The 16,269-nt window shown below is 48.0% G+C and overlaps 1 protein-coding gene across 2 annotated transcripts in view; it reads right to left on the bottom strand.

The window, feature by feature from the left end:
• Nucleotides 1-1,466: 1,466 nt before the first annotated feature.
• The window catches only part of Tet3 (tet methylcytosine dioxygenase 3), a 97,044-nt gene continuing 82,241 nt past the window's right edge, over nucleotides 1,467-16,269 (bottom strand). For both annotated transcript variants that reach the window (XM_047522493.1, XM_047522492.1), the window contains 4 exons: nucleotides 14,590-14,679; nucleotides 13,931-14,068; nucleotides 9,743-10,079; nucleotides 1,467-9,102 (listed from right to left, as the gene is read on the bottom strand). In XM_047522493.1, the coding sequence (XP_047378449.1) occupies nucleotides 7,316-9,102; nucleotides 9,743-10,079; nucleotides 13,931-14,068; nucleotides 14,590-14,679 (2,352 nt within the window). In that variant the 3' untranslated portion in view covers nucleotides 1,467-7,315. The remainder of the gene's footprint in view (nucleotides 9,103-9,742; nucleotides 10,080-13,930; nucleotides 14,069-14,589; nucleotides 14,680-16,269) is intronic.

Raw genomic sequence — 16,269 nt, 5'->3', positions numbered from 1 at the left:
AAAGGTGAAGAACACCATAGCAGAAGCGTGTGGCAGAGGCAAGCTGCTCAGGACATAGCAGCCAGGAAGCAGAGAAGATTCCCGGGGGAAGATGCACCTTCCAGGGCATGTCCCCAGTGACCTACCTTCTCCAGTTCTGCCTCACCTGCCTACAGTTACCACCCAGCAAGTTCATACAAACCAGAATAGACCGATTAGGTCAGAGTTCTCATAATCTAATCATTTTTCCCTCTGAATATTTGTGTTGACACAGGAGCTTTTTTAGGGCAGGGAGAACACTTCATATCCAAACCATATTTGAAAAGATGTAGCTCCATATAATTGATATTTAAATATATATTAAGTGAAAAAAGTGACAGTATTACTGTACTCCACTTTTTAAAATACATATACACACATGGTCATATATACATACTGAGAAAATGTTTACAACAACTATAATATTCTTGTGTGGAATTTCAGATAATTTTAAAAAGTTGTCTTCTAATTCTACATTGAACAGGGACTTTGTCTAAGAAATGAGGGCATATTTACAGCCACCCAGTAGTGAAATCAGCCCCTGCTGAAGCAGGACTTGCCCACCCTCCCCTCAGACTCTGAAGATGGGGCCACCATGACAGGGACCTAGGAAGGAACTCTATCTCACAGGAAAGCAAGTTACAAAACAGTGTGATCCTGCTTTTGTGAAAATACAAAGAAATATGAGGACCCCTGGGTAGACTAGAAGGTTCTAGAAGGTTCTACCTATGGAGACCTTCCCACGAGTTTTCTGCAAGTGAAACAAAATGGGAGATGAAAACCTCTGAGTTAGTCACCTGTTAGAGTTGTGAAGCTTTTAGTCAGATGCCCTCAGAGATGAGCTTTCTTGTTGTGGGAGGTTTTGTGGATGGCTGGGGTGCTTGTCTCAGACACTGGATTGATTCCGGTGCTGTTTCAAGTCGGAGGAAGGAGAAGATAGGACAGCTTTCCTGCCCCTTTATTCTTCCCTCTCCTCCTTCCTTAGTACAGGGTTCCCCTTTTTAAGAACAGCCACATCAGAATCAGCAACCTGAAATAAAGAGGGTAGCTCTAGGTACGGGGTCTTAGGGAACCTCCTCTTCCCAGGGACAGCAGACTCTCCGGTTCCATCTTTGCCCCTCCCTACTAGACTCACATCCAAGTCAGATTCCGTGATCCTCAGCACGGTAAAAATTTTAATGGAGGGTGGGGGGATTGCCAAGTTGGGGGAAAAAGGAAAAGAAAACAAGAGGAGAAACAGATGGGGGAAATGCCACCTCATTATACCCAGATTTAACAGCAGTCCTTGAACATGGCTTTATTTATCTGGGTGCATAATGGACAAGGACAGTTAGCAACGAAGGCTTCATTTGTGCATCTACACCCACACTGGAAGGGAGAGGTTACAGGGTCCCTGAGTGTCGAAATGAAATCCTGGTTCAAGGAGGAAAGAAAGAGTCCACACTGAATTTGAGTGCAAAAAATAAATATAAAATTTATTAAAACACCCACAATATTTTAAAGATACCAGGAGTAATACAGTTCACAAACCCAGTTGTTTGTGTAAATTATAATAAAATACAAATCAAAAAAGGATACATACTTGCAATTTCTAGGCACCCTAAATTAAATTTACTGAAACACTGGGGGAGAAGGGAGGGTAAGGGAAGGGGGTAGCTCAGGAGGCAAACCAATAAAGTGGAAGGAAAAAATATTAACAAAAAGGTAAAAATTATACAAAATAAAATTATCAGCATAAATTTACTGTACTAAGAGTATCTACAGTTTAATACACATCCTATTGCCTTGAGACATAGCAAAAATCTACCATTCATCCATCAACCCCAGATAAACTTCATTTCAAGTAGCCACAGTTTACAAAGTCAAGACGGAATATTCAAGTATGGTTGTTAAGTTCACCTCCATTGGAAGCCAAGTAACCAAACAGGAATTCAAAGAGATAAGAAATAAAACACATCGGAAAGCTACAAGGGCTCTAGATTAAGCCTAACGTGTTAATAATATGCCACAAGACGACCTGTCCTTGTTTCTTTAATACATGAAAAAGAAATGACATCACTCCTGTTTTTCTCCCCTTTTCCCCTCAAAAGAAAAAAGGAAAGGTACTGGAAGGGAGGAAATTTGCGATGTTCAAATGAGCCAATTGGTATTTAAGTCCCTGTGTGAAGAGTGACGAGTTCCCCCTGAATGACGGGTAGTCAAAACGAGGAGAGCACAAACAATACCACTACAAAAAGCATCCCTGATATCAGAATAGAAGCATAGGAGGAAGTAGGCCAAATAGCTCACTGATTCTTAGACAAAAATCAACTTTAGACCTGGCATATCTGCGCTGAGGTCTCTGCTCAGGGGAGAAGCCTATTGCTTTGCTCTTGCCAGCAGCTCTGCAGAAGGGCTGGCGCACGCGTGCGTGCGGGACGGCATGACCTAGGCTGGGGCATGCACCTCGGTGTTATTTTGGTCCAGGGTGTGATGAAGCTGGCCAGGTACTACAGCCGAGGCAGCTGGCTAATAAAACTAGGTTTTGAAGGAGTCATTTCAAATGACAGCAACCATGACTGAGAAAGCACGATGAGATGGGCAGAAGAGATTCACATTTTATTCTAAAGCAAAACTTAAAGGAAACAAAGAAGCCGACCACACTCCTTCCTTTAGGCGTTCTGCCATCTTAACTGCTGAAGAATGAAAACCAAAATGACCCCAGATTCTTCAAGGTCAAGCATGTCATCAAATGGACAACCTACAGGTCTCAGACCCTCATGGAATCTACTGAAGTCGTCATGATGTCCTGTTTTTGAGGTATTTAAAAAAATTGTGACAGTGGATGATGCAAAATGGAGCTTCCTGTTGAGTTCTAAAACATCAACTTCTGTGGACCCAAGGAGAAATTTAGCACCAACTAAAAAGCAGCCTCAGTGGCACTGAGGGACAAAGAAAGCTCCTGCCTGCAGTCTGAACATGGCAGGCAGCAGAAGCCATGCTGGGGCAGACTGGGACCAGCAAAGGAATGAACCCCTTGTCTACAGTGGCCCCAGCTGGTGTCAGAAGAGGAAGGAGCTCCCTCTGGACCCCTCAGTGTGCCCCTTCGAGACTCCCAGGAAATCTGCTTAGCACCCTGGGCCATAGGAGGAAATAAGTGGCTCTGGCTATGGGGACGCCTGCCATGCTAGGAGAGACAGGAGTATCTGACTCCCGTTCCGCAAAGACATCACCCCCAAGCCCTCCCCACTTTCTTCCTCTTCGGGCCTGAGAAGACAGGCATGAAACCAAAGCACCTGCTGAGCCGGACAGGCCCATCACCACCCTCAGCAAGGGAGCAAGCTACCTTCTCACCTTGCCTTAGTTTGGCCACCAAGGGAAGAACCATAAAACAAAACACAAAAATTGCTCAGAGCAGATTACAGCATGGTAAACAGAGGTCTAAGAAGACAGCACCAAACGAGGAGGGGGGGGGGGGAAGCCAAGAGAGACTGGAGCCCACCTTGTTTTTGGTTGGTTGTGGTTTCAGAACGTTGATAGCACCTCAGCGAGACAGGATCGGGGACAGTCACATTAAAACACCATAGCACCATTTTATTTAGTCTATTTCAATTCATAAAAATGCTTCCTAGTCCATAAAACACACTTCAGTAACAAAAGGAAAGAGATATTGGTTGAGGCACGTCAGGGATATATCAGTTTTCCACCAGCTTTGCCTTGGTTTGTGATCTCATGGTGGTTAAACTTCAGGACAAAAGTCTGGCTGGATATCTCTCAGTGAAGCCAGGTCACATCTACTTATCGTCAATCATCCTCACACATCTGCTGCTGTCTAAAACAAAGCAATTAAGCTCTACTACTTCTTTCCTTGCTTTAGCACTTTAAAAATCTCTTGCTCTGCAACTACTGTTTCCAAAAAAGACAGGTGGAAGGACCAGAGGGGACAGGTATCAATCCCTTTCCATGCACACCATCGTCAGCTCAGTGAGAAGGCAAAGCAGCACCCAGGAAGCTAGGGGTATGGGGAACTTAGGACCTGCTAAAAGCCAGACCCAAAACAAAACCCCCTAAATCCATGCAACACCTTTAGTCAAGCTTGCCAATGGCAAGACGGATGTTTCTTGAGCTAGCACCAGTTATTTTGTGAGAACCTACTGCAAAGTGATTTTTCTTTTAAAAAATCTCTTAGCACAGAACTTTGCAAGTACTTCCCTTGCATGCAACAGGAAGGGAAAACACAACAAAGCAAAAAAAGGAACCGAACATTTGCACTGCATGTGGATGGTCCGTGGACGGGGCACACTGGGGAGATGACAGTAAGACTCCATCATTTTCTGTTGCTATATTATCATTCTTAAAACTTGGTCATGCTGTTAGGTTCTTCAGTTGCAATGGCTTTATTTTTCTTCTCATGATAAAAATGTCAATCATCTTTAGGACTTAAAAAAATGATAGTGCCAGTAAAAAATAAAAATTTGATTTTTCTCTTTAAGAAGCCTTCAGCAGCAAGGGGGGATAAAGAGCTGTGCATAGTTACTTTTAAAATATACGTCTAAAGCATGCTAATTTCAATGACTGAGATTTGAGGTAGGTTATACATGTAGTGTGTAAAAATCAGCAATGGGCTTGAGCGCGGCAACAGCACCACCCAACTCTCAGAACACGCCTGGTGGGAAAGGGGGGTGTCCCACAGAGACTGCCTCCTGCCAGCCTCTCAGCTCCTAGCCAGGAAGCTTATGACCCAAGGCTGTGTGGGCTGGGGGACAGACGTCACATGCTTTGAGCTTGTATTGTTTTCTCCTTTCTTCTAATGGCTTTGCTACCAAAGGGTGGCGAGGGGAAGAGTATATTTAACATACATCAGAGAGATCCACACATGCCAAGTATCAGAAATCACCTGGGTTACACTCAGGACCTTCCAAACCAACAGCCAACCTGGGGCTTCCACGGGTCATACAGACGGTCACATTCTCCAAATGTTTCGTAAAATATCATATTTCTTGCTTAAGATCATTTAAAATGAAGTTTTCAAGGCACCCCCGCATCTACCTAAGCACGGAGTCAAATGAGACCTGCATAAAAGTACTGATGCGATAAGCAAAATAGCATTTAAAGGACCCAACTTTTCCTCAAAACTAGAAAAATTAGCATGCTCATTAAAGACTCTGCTTCCTTTAGCTTGTCAAACTGAAGGTCAGAGGTTTTCCTATAAATCTGAGTTCTGAATAATTCTAAATCCTGATAAACTCTTGGGTATTTATTTCAAAAGCAATAATATTTCATTTTTGTCCTGTAAAATAAATGCAACTTTACAGAATATGGTAAAAGTGGAGGATAGACAAAGCACGTTAAATATTCAGCTACTATTTACAATTTCTCCCACAATTACATGTTAAAACGTACTTTTTTTTTTTCAAGTTGCTGTTTAAATCTAGGCAAAAGTGCTTAAAAAAATCTTTCGCTATTTACAGTTAAAACCAGACCACATAAATGCTCAGGACGTCTCACAGCGACTCTCCACCAGTGCTTCCAAAGGGCTACAGTGAACACCTGGCGGGTCGGTTCTCAGCTCTTCCACAAGGCACCTGGAAGCTCAGGAGCTTGCCTTTAGCATTGTCATCTGATTGTTAGACTCGACTTATGAAGACCTACATCTGAATAAAACTGCTTAAATATCTGATGTTCACCCTCAGGGCTTGGCTGTCATTCACCATGTGGCCCCCATCTCCCTACCCCGTGTCCTGACAAAACCCCCCACTCACCATACACATCCACGAGGGTAGCTTGAGATCATCTCTGCTAATACCACAGGAAAAATGAACACTCCAAGAAGTGTGACTTGTTGTAGACGAGGGCTACTTCCACCTGTCAGGCCCAACCTCTCTTAACAATGTCACTAAAATTAAGCACCACATTCTCATTTCAAAGAACTGAACGAATGCACCAGAATTTTAGAATGGGTGTGTTACAGGAGGGTGGAGAGGCAAGGAAGGAAAAAAGAAAATGGAGTAAATGGAGAACTGGCACCAATGAGGGAGGAAAATCATAGCAACCTGTTGAAAATGTTTGACTCTTGCACTTTAAAATTAAGTGGAGGCCCCACCCCCTTGCAGAGCATGGAGGGGGTGGGCTGGGGCATGCACCATTGTCCACTGTGGAGATCCAGGAATAAGGACAGATGTGGTAACTGCTGTTACACTGGTTTGCTGAGCTCCCACAGGACACGACTGGCCCAAGAGTCAAGAAAGTCCCAGCACAATACTAGAGCACCAGCTCCGCACAGCCCGGCACCAAGGGCAGAACCATGCAGGCTCTCCGCTGCTTGGATTCAACTTGCTTTAGAGAACAGTAGCCCTTTTGCAGCATCAGCACAGACTTTGGGGCGATTCTGAAAAACTGCCACTGAGACAAATTCCTTCAGCCCAGTATTCACTGGCTTATCAAGGTGGTGGAGAGGACTCCTGGGAGCCTCTCAACTCCAGCTCCAGCATGAGGTGCTGCCTAGCAAACCATGACATCGTGACTTGGTAAATAACGGACAGACAGGATTCAGTGTGGAGACTAGCAAGCTTGAAGCTGTCTACTTCCACCCTGGTTTCTGGGGAAATCAATACCAGGGTCTCTGGGGCTGGGCCTGGGGTGCCCCCCCTGCCCTGCCACCAACCGGAAAGGGGCCCCAGATGGTTTTCTACAGTTTCTCCCATCCTGCTGGAGAGGATGAGGCTGTCCCAAGGGCTCCCTTGCCTGTGGGGAGGGATGAATGGACTGGGGGCTACACGCTGCACTTGGCTCATGAGGGGCAGATGACTGAGAACCTGTCAGCTCCCAAGAGGCCAGGCTCGCCAGGCAGGAACGAGCACTGTGGGCCTTTCCTGCCCTCTGTTACCATTACTACTGTCGCTTTAAAAAAATCCAATAAATACACATTTTAAATGGAATTTAAAACTACTCCTTTGTGAAAGGACACTATAAACTTTCTTTCCATTATTGTGATATACAAGGATAGAGTTTTAAAAACAAAATAAAACCCCTCAAACAAGGGGAAAAATAAAACAACGTGGAGATATAAATATTAAGATCACGGAAAAATCACCCGACAGCCGTAGTTTCTTCTTCAAAGTGCTGGGGACGTGGGGGGGGAGGGGCGGGTCAGTTCTGAGGTTTGGACCATAAATACATATATATGATAGGCATATCCATATATGTATGTATAGATAGAAAGACTTCTGCACCCCCAACCCGCCCCCGGTGTGAGGGCAAAAGCACCAGAGGCAGCTCGGGCCGGGCCCGACGCTGAGGTACGCTGGCTCCCTGGCACCTAGATCCAGCGGCTGTAGGGGCCAGTGACCTTCGTGTAGGCGTAAGAGGACACGGTGACCGCTGAGTCTGTGGGCACGGCCAGTGCCTGCCGGGTGGGGACAGCCCCCTTCTTCTCCTTGTGCTGGGGCTCAGGGACCATGGCACCCCCCCACTTGCGCTTCTTCCCGTACAGCTTGGCCTCCTGCTGGCCCAGGCCCAGTCGGGCAGCCTCCTCCTGTCGGGCCCGTGCCCGCTCCGCCAGCTGCTTCATCTTGGCTTCCCAGAGGGCCAGCCCGTGGTTGGGCTGGTTGAGGTTCTTGTGCTGGTAGAAAACCAGCGAGATGCGGGTGGGGTGGCAGCGGTTGGGCTTCTTGAGTGGTGTGGTGGCGTGTAGCTCCCGCCGGGCACACTCGATGAGGATGGAGCCATGGGCAGGGGCCACAGCCACGCCGCCGATGTTCTCATCTAGGAAGTTGTGTTCGCTGTCTGACCACAGCTCTTCCTCCTCTTCCTCCACGCCAGCGCTGCCCTTCTCCTCCTTCACAGCTCCCTTGCTGGGGGGCTCCTCAGCTGTTCCCTCCTCCAGGCTGAAGGGGTCCCACAGCTTCTCCTCTGACTTCAGCGCCCCAAACAGCTTCTCGCTGGAGCCCAGGGGCATGCCAAAGGCCTGCCAGGCTTTATCCAGCTGGCTGGCCCCGGGGGTGGGAATTCTTCCCTCCTCCCCTTTCATGGGGTTCCACAACTTGTCTTGGAACCCTGCACCACCTTTCAGGGCAGAGTTGAAATCCCCTGTCCCCACCCAACATGGCTTCTCAGTCAGGCCAGGTCCAGTCAAGGCTGAGGTGTTATTCCCAAACTTACAAGGGCTCCACGGTTTGCCTCGAAGCCGTCCTCCAGGATGGGGAGCTGACTGCTGCCCATCGCCAGCAAACAGACCCCACTGGCCATCTGGGAAGTGCGAAGGTGTCAGGCAGCTGGTCCCAAAAGAACTAAGCTTGTCGGGGACAACAGCAGGGCTCTCCCCTGAAGGGAACATGCCCCAGCTGCCACCCACACTGTTAGTCCTCTTGGGGGACATGGTTGGGCCTCCTGAGTACTGTCCCCATAGGTGATTGGGTCCCCCATTCTGAGATGCCTCAGGCAAAGGTGTTTTGCCCAGCTTACCAGGGTCTCTGGTTACAGATTCGGCCTGGGCCAGTGTGTCTACTGGCTCTTGCTTGATGGATCTGTTATAGCAGTTGGAGCTCTGAGCAAAGGGAGAGGGGTCCCTGGATGCTGGGTGGAGCTGGGGGGCCTTGGGAAGCAGATACTCCTTGGGGCCTGGGTAAGCAGGCTGCTGGTGGTGAGGAGTGGGGTGGTGGGTGTCCGTGGGAACAGCCTGGCCAGGTAGCTCGGCAAACTCAGCACCACCGTAGGCTGGGCTCAGGCTGTTGTGCAGAGCGTGGAGATCTGGCTTCTTCTCAAAACTGCTGCTGCTGCTGCCACTGTGCCCCCAGGTGCCAGGACCCAGGAACTGAGAGGGGAAAACGGGGTTGCTGGGTGGAAAGCCATAGTAACTGAATGAGGGAAGAGCGTACTTGGAGTGGAACCCGTTGACAGAGGTCAGGCTGGGCTGTGCATAGTAGGAGTGGTAGGAGTACACGCTGTTCATGCTGTAAGGGTCGGAGGGCCGGCAATTGCCCAGCACCGAGTAGCTCTCCACCACAGAGTTGCCGCTGTACTTGAAGGAGCTGAAGTGGTTCTGCGGCTCCACCTTGAGGGAGGGCTTCAGGCTTTGCTGGGACAATCCACCCTTCAGAGACAGGCCTGGGGAGAGCAGAAGGCAAGGTGGAAAGGAGCCGAGAACACCACAGCCTGGCAAGGTCGGGGTGGAGGACGGGGGAAGGGACCTTCTCCTTCCCTGAGATGTGTCCTCTTTCTGGTGGGAGAGGCAGGACAGGTGAGGTGCTGAGACTTACCCAGTTCAGGATCTGGACTTACTTCCTGGATGCCCCTGAGCACAGGTCCCAGACCCACTTCGGGTGTGAGGAAGTGGCTTGCGGTCCTCACACTTCCCCAGGGAACTCCCCAAGTTTTCACCAAAGCACCATCACTACCACATGCTGGGTCAGGGTCACTAGACACAAGAACCCAGGTGCCTACTACCCTCTGTATTAGCAAGTCCACAAACCCTGGGGCAACGCACCTTTCCTCAGACTCCAGGGGATGTGTGAGCATGCTAGAGAAGCCAGTGCTCCCATCCACCACGCTCAGTTCCCTGGACAGAACCAGCCCTCGCTGCACTTACCCCGCCAGGAGCCTCCATCAGGTAACTCTCCTACGACACAACTAAGCAGAGGCCCCAAGACTTTCTATCCAGCTGCTATGTGATGCAGGCATGGGGGTGGAGGGTGAGCCCCTCCAGGAAGGGGCCCAGGCCAGCCCTGACAGAGCCCTCTCCACACACCTGTGTCAGTGGGAACCCCGGCCAGCTCCAGGGCCTCTTGCTTGATCTTCTCAGGGGTGCTCAGCTTCTCCTTCTGAATCTTCTTCTTTTCAGCTGCTGCCCTCCTGGCTTCCAGTTGCCGTTGTCGACAAGACTTGGCAGGCTCAGGTAGGCGCCGGACCTCACGGGGGAAGGCAGTGAGCACCTGAATGGCCCCGCTGCCCACCTTGGCATTCTGGTTCTCCTCGCTGCCAAACTCATCTGTGCTGGCCATCTTGTACAGGGGGAGCACGTGCAGCTGCTCGTCCTCGGGAATCTGGCCCACACAGCGATTGTCTTCCTTGGTCAGGGTACAGACCTGCCCCACACAGTGGGAGAGAAAGACAGGGAGTTGGGAACCAAGTGCTGGGGAGGGTCTAAATCTGCAAACACGTGACCACCTCCTGCCCCACACTGCCACCCATCAACCCAGCCCCACCACTCTCAGCTGCTTCCCAGAGTTTCTAAAAGCACGTTCATCTTGATTCATGGAGTAACAGTACTGCCAACATTACAGTCTGCGCCACAGCTTTCAAAGTGGGTCTGCTCATGTCACCTCGAATGCCCCTGATGTGGCACAGGGTCAATGCTGGCAAAGGGCTGGGCCAGGAACAAGAAAACTGCTTTGCCCTGCGCCCAGCATTGCTGCCACTGCACCTAGCTGAGCCTGGACCTTCCTTTCCCTGTCCTGAACACGCAAGTTCCTTTTACTCTTGAGATAATTCTCCTTTTTGTTAAAAACTATGTTCTGGTTGTACAAAATTTAGGAAAGAAAAAAAAAAAAAAAAACAAAACTATCTCCATAATCCCATTACTCAGACAATCATTGCAAACACTTGGGTCATCTGTGCATACACGTGCACATGATTACTTGTGGTACTAGGGATACATGTGCATTAACAAGTCCATTTCTTCTTAACACAGTATGAATATTTTCTTATACATTAAACATTCATCCCAGTATGATTTAAGAACTACATATGATTATGGTACCAATGTTAATTACTTAACTAATCCCTCATTATAAAACATTTCAACTTGTTTCCGATTTTTCCCTACCATAACGATATGTGCTTCTAAATTTCCTTTAACTGTTCTCTAGGATACTTAATTCCTTAGACTAAATGCTGTGAAGCACACCCGTCACATAGAGCCAAAATGCCTTCAGAAATAACTGTTTTTCACTCATACCAGCAGAATGTGAGTTTCCATTTTTTTGCACATTTTTGCTGATAATTTTGTCATTAATCTCTTTAAAAACATTTTACTCATTAAAATGTATCTTCTTGTTGGTTTACATTTCCTAACCAGCCTTACATTTTTTTTAAAGTTTACTCTCTCCTCTTGTATTTTCTTATTTTTTATTTCTTTCTCTGTATTCTTGATGCTGGTATTTGAGGCCTTGACCCTGGAGATCTGGCCCCTCCCAGAACTAGCTAATTCCTAGAGATAGCACATGACTCCCTGAGAATTGAGCCTTTGATACAGAACCAAACAATCCAGAGCCCACATCTCCCAACCACCTCCTTCATCAAGCTCACACAGCAAGCCAATATTCTCCCTACTCTAACTCACCCCACGGCTAGGTCCCAAGCAGCTGTGGACCACCTCCATAACCCAAAGCCTGCTAAAATTATCCAAACCTGAACAAACTCCACATACCTTGCTACGCTTTGCCATTCCTTCCTGTGGAAACTACAATAAAGGCTCTGGCCAAATTTTTTGCAGCTCCCCTGCCTCCTGACTGATCCTGGTCTGCCTTGCCCCCACCTCCACCCCATGGTGTGCCATGCCTCCTTTCTCTAGGGATCTGTATGAACTTCTTCCTTGAGGACAGTTATTTCATGTGTCTTATGATACCTGATTAAAACAAATTTTTACAACTCTATAGAATTGTATTAGACCTTTTGCCAATTTTTATTCGTTTATAGTCCTCTTTTTAAAAAAACTTTTTAGTTGTAGATAGACAATACCTTTATTTTTATGTGGTGCTGAGGATTGAACTCAGTGCCTCACATGTGCTAAGCAAGTGCTCTACCACTGAGCTACAACTGAACCCCATATAGTCACCTTTGTACATTCATGTTATTCATTCCTTTATCACAAATACTACTGCAGTTGAGCTCTGTGCACTGTTAGCCACTGTGAGCATCTGATGACCATCCAGAAGCTGCATGTGTGTGCATGTGTAGCTAGACACACTTTGACACAAATGAGCACATGTTGTCTATTCCTGTTCTAGGACCTACTTTTATTTTTTGAACCCAGGGGTGCTCCACCTCTAAGCTACACCCCCGTCATTTTTTATTTTGAGACAGGGTCTTGCTAAGTTGCTGAGGATCTCACGAAGTTGCTGAGGCTGGCCTCAAACTTGCGATCCTCCTGTGCCTCAGCCTCCCAAGTTACTGGGATGACCATCATGCTCAACTACGCCTGGCAGGACCTACTTTTCTTAACTGGAAGGATAATTCCAGTTATCCATTTTGCATTAACCTTTCATTTTGATTATGGTGCTTCATTTATTGAACAGAAACTTCATTTTTTGGGGTCAGCTTTATGAATCCTTTCATTCTGACTTCCTCCTTTGGCTTCATGCTCTAGCTTGACTCAATGTTATAAACAGGACAGAGGTAAAATGGAAGGGTGAGATATGACAGAAATTTTACTTCTATTTCTAACACATAAAAGACACTTAACAAAATGTCAAAAGATATGGCAATCCTAATTTTAAAAATAAGCAGTAAAGGACATAAATGGAATATTCACAAAGCTAAAATGGGCAAGAAAAACAACTTCTTTAGTATAAGGGACACAAATTAAAGTGCGACTCTATGTTGGCCACTGGAGGAGGTGACGACTAAAAAGACTGACACAGTCCAGTGTTGCCAGTAGGCAGAACAGATGCTCCCCAAGCCTATACATGTAAATGCTCTAGCCTCGGGACATCAAAGAAACTACCACGTGGTGGCACAAAGCTGCATGAGGCTGGGTCTGCCTCGTGGCTTACAGATGAGAAACTGAAAGTGCCCACTTCCCTCCACAGGGGCTGGTTAAATAAATGGCAGCAGAGCCATACACACAGCCTCAGCAAGCACGGATATAAATCCATCTCCACTGACACAAAGTTGGAGTTATCCTTGAGTTAGGAACAGCAAGTCACAGAAGAGGATGAGAGATCTCAACTAGAAACCCTCACATGAGGGCGTGGACCGATGCCTGCCCCATCTTGCTTCTCAGTCTTGGGCACAGAGACAGGAGACAGGGTGGAGGAATAAAATCCTGGGATGGGGCCGCCAGTCCTCACAGGGCCAAGAAGTACAGTCAGAATCCGGGAGCTCTCTTGCCTCTTCCACAGGCGCCCAGGAGCCCTGCCTGCATAGGGTCTAGTTAAAGAGCTGAGCAGAGCACAGCACTGGCGTCATCCCTTTGAGGGGGATTCTACACCCACGCTCTTCCCTTCTTCATCCACAAATGCGCCCCTGGAGAACCAGTTGGCCCAGAGCTCTGGGAGCACCATCCCTGCAACTCCACCTCTCTTCTACCTGCTCCTTCTACACATTTAGTAGATATCTCAAAACAAATTCTTTGATTTTTTTTTTTTTTTTACCCCAAATCTGATCTTCTCCTGTTATTCTCCTCAGAAAATGGCACCAATATACTCCCAGTTGTTCAAACATCTCCTGTCCCTTTGTCCCTCACACTACTTACTTCTACCTCAGCTTCTACTGCTATGGGACAGAGTATCACATACTTGGGAGGAGACTTTGTCCATTTTATTCCCCACAACCTAGGCAGTGCCTGGGAACACAGCTGATACTCAATAAACAATTGCTTAATTAATGAATTGAGAAGTTATCTGGATTTAAATCCAAGTGTCCACAGAGAACTGGAACCACATTCTAGATGACCAGGGACTCCAGGTGGCCAAGGTACTGTATCCCACAGCATCCACCTGAGACACAGAGCCTGCACCCAACCTGCCTATCATTATGGAATTTCTCTGAGAAGCAGCAAGAGCAGGTAGTCTGGCCAGACAACACCCAGAATTTTGAGAATACTGCCTCCTTGTCCCTCTAGACCCTAGGCCCACTTTCTGCACAGACCGCAGGTGGGCTTCCCTCCCAGGACTGCTCTGCAGGTGGGGCTGCCACAGAACACAGGCTTCCTTACCACAGTGCACCCATTGTAGAGGTTATGCTGGTCCTTGTGGGCGTGGGCACAGAAGTCCATACAGGCTGTGACCCCCGAGAAGGGCCGCCCTTCCTTCAGCCCCAGGCGGCAGTCGATCGCTATTTCCTCATTGGTAACCTGTGTGAATATCAAGGAGAGAGCTGCTCATGGAATCAGAAGTGAGATCCTGATTCCGCACCTGAGGAGCCAGGTCTTAGAGGAATGGAGGTTAAGGATCACAGCTGGCTTCAACTTGGACTGGTGAGAGTCCCCAGTTCCCAAAAGTTACTTTCCAATTACTGAATGGTTCCCTCTTGGGTTATCTCCAGCGCTGCACCTCGCCTGGGAGATGCAGGTTCCAGGGAGAGTCAGGCCTCAGTGAGTTTCCTTCCTCAGCAGTGGAAACCAGACCAGAGGAGGCAGAGGACAACTCGGGAGAGGGGTACAAAGACTAGGGGTTCTGTAGAGATGGTGTGTGATGTGTTTAGCTTGGTATAAAAAGGATTTGTCAAAGAACTACATCGCCTCTTTACTTATGGGCTGGGCTCTTTAAGTAAGAGCACAAAGGAGCCCATACTCCCACTTCATAACTTTGGGGAGCCCAGGGGTTGGGGGAAGATGTGGATGGCGTGTGGGCAGAAAGGCCCAGGTCCCAGTACCTGGTTCTGATAGGCCTGAGGGGCCAGCCGCTTGTACAGAGGAGCGACTTCAGTGGCCAGGTCCTGGAAACTCTTCCGGAGCACTTCTTCCTATGGAAAGAAAAACAGTCAGAGCGGCCCTGCAGGGCAAACTGCATGCTGGGAATGCACCTCCATCCAGAACCACAGCCAGCTGTACAGGCAAAGTGGGAAGTCAGGTGCAAGCACAGTTTTAGTGTATTCCCTCTGCCCTGTCCACTTTAAAGTTGGGGGCACTGAGGCTCACCAAGAAAAGCCACTGCCAGAAGGTCATCTTGACTACTATGCTACTGACAGTTCAACCCAGGACACACAGTACAGGTTCTTGCTTCTAGTGCTGAACACCCTGAAGGTATGGTACCACGGGCATAGAAAAACTGTGAGCAACAGGTATGGCTCCTTTCACTCATGTTGGAGACAGGAAGGCAGAGGAGACAGGATTCTGTGCTAGAAAATCCATGGCCAGCCTGGCCCAGAGTCTGTCATGAGCCAGATGCTCAGATGAATTCCAAAGCTCGGGCTGCTAAATCCATACCACCTAATTACAAATTCACTCCCTCGGGTGAACTAGCCACATTTCAAATACCCAGCAGCTACTACCCTCTAATCAGAGAAAGTTCCCTGGATGGTACCACTTTAGACAAGGCCATGGTCACCTGCATTTACAGATGTCCATAGCCCTCTCTCTAGCCCTCACAGAGTAGCAAGCCAGGCTGTAAAGGGCTTCTACAAGGCCTTGAGCATAGGCACAAAGAGTTTATGAAGAAGTAGGAAGAAGAGGGAAGAGAAAAAGAAGCAAACACATGGGGTTAGAAATGGAAATCAAGAGCAATGGCTCAGTTCTCTATCCAGTGGGATGGACAAAGCCTGGTGACCTCCCTGGCTGCTGTCCAGACACTGCCACCAATATAGTGGGCCTGAAGCCAGTGCAGCATTGAGGTGAGTCCCATGAGATCTGGGGAAACAGGCTGAGGACCAGACCTTGTCTTCGCCATGAGCCAGAAGACCTTCGACAAGACCTTTGCCTCTCTGTAAAGTGAGGTAACAGTGCCTAGATTTACTGGGGGGCCTGAAATTAACTGAGATACCTGTGAGAAGCTCAGTGCAATATCCAGCAAATAATAAGTGCACAGGAAATGAAGGCTGACAGCACAGGGGAAGTATTTTAAGAGACTGAACCAGTCTTTCCAGTCCTGGGAATTCTTAGGTCTTGGTGGCCCTGAGGCTCCTCTATTCACTAATAACACCATTTGCTGCTTCAGGGGAAGGGCATATCCTATCTTAAAAGTCTAGTACCAAATTAAACTATGATAAACTAACAGGACAGTCTAAGAGACAGGTTTTGGGAGGGGGGAACGTCCTGAATTTGAAAATGCTTCCTTTTGTTTATAATGCATTCAAACTCTGCCTTTTGCTTCCTTTTGTTGGAAGTAGGAAAACACAAGTTCACATGGTATACAGAGGTGGATGGATGTCCCTACTCTGTGGGAAAGGGGAAAGCCCCTCTGGCATGGAAGCATGAAGAGCTGGAAGGTTAAGACTGGGATCAGGATGCTATGCCTGGATTCCAACATAGTGACTCAGTACCCTCCGGCTCAGACACTCAGGCAAGAGGGAGGGAAGGTGGAGGCGAAGTGATGGCAAGCCCAGAAGGCTTAAGCC

This window comes from Sciurus carolinensis, chromosome 13 (assembly GCF_902686445.1).
Source record: "Sciurus carolinensis chromosome 13, mSciCar1.2, whole genome shotgun sequence".
Classification (NCBI taxonomy): domain Eukaryota; kingdom Metazoa; phylum Chordata; class Mammalia; order Rodentia; family Sciuridae; genus Sciurus; species Sciurus carolinensis.
The sequence above is the reverse complement of the archived record's forward strand: the minus strand, read 5'-3'. Positions and strand labels throughout refer to the sequence as shown.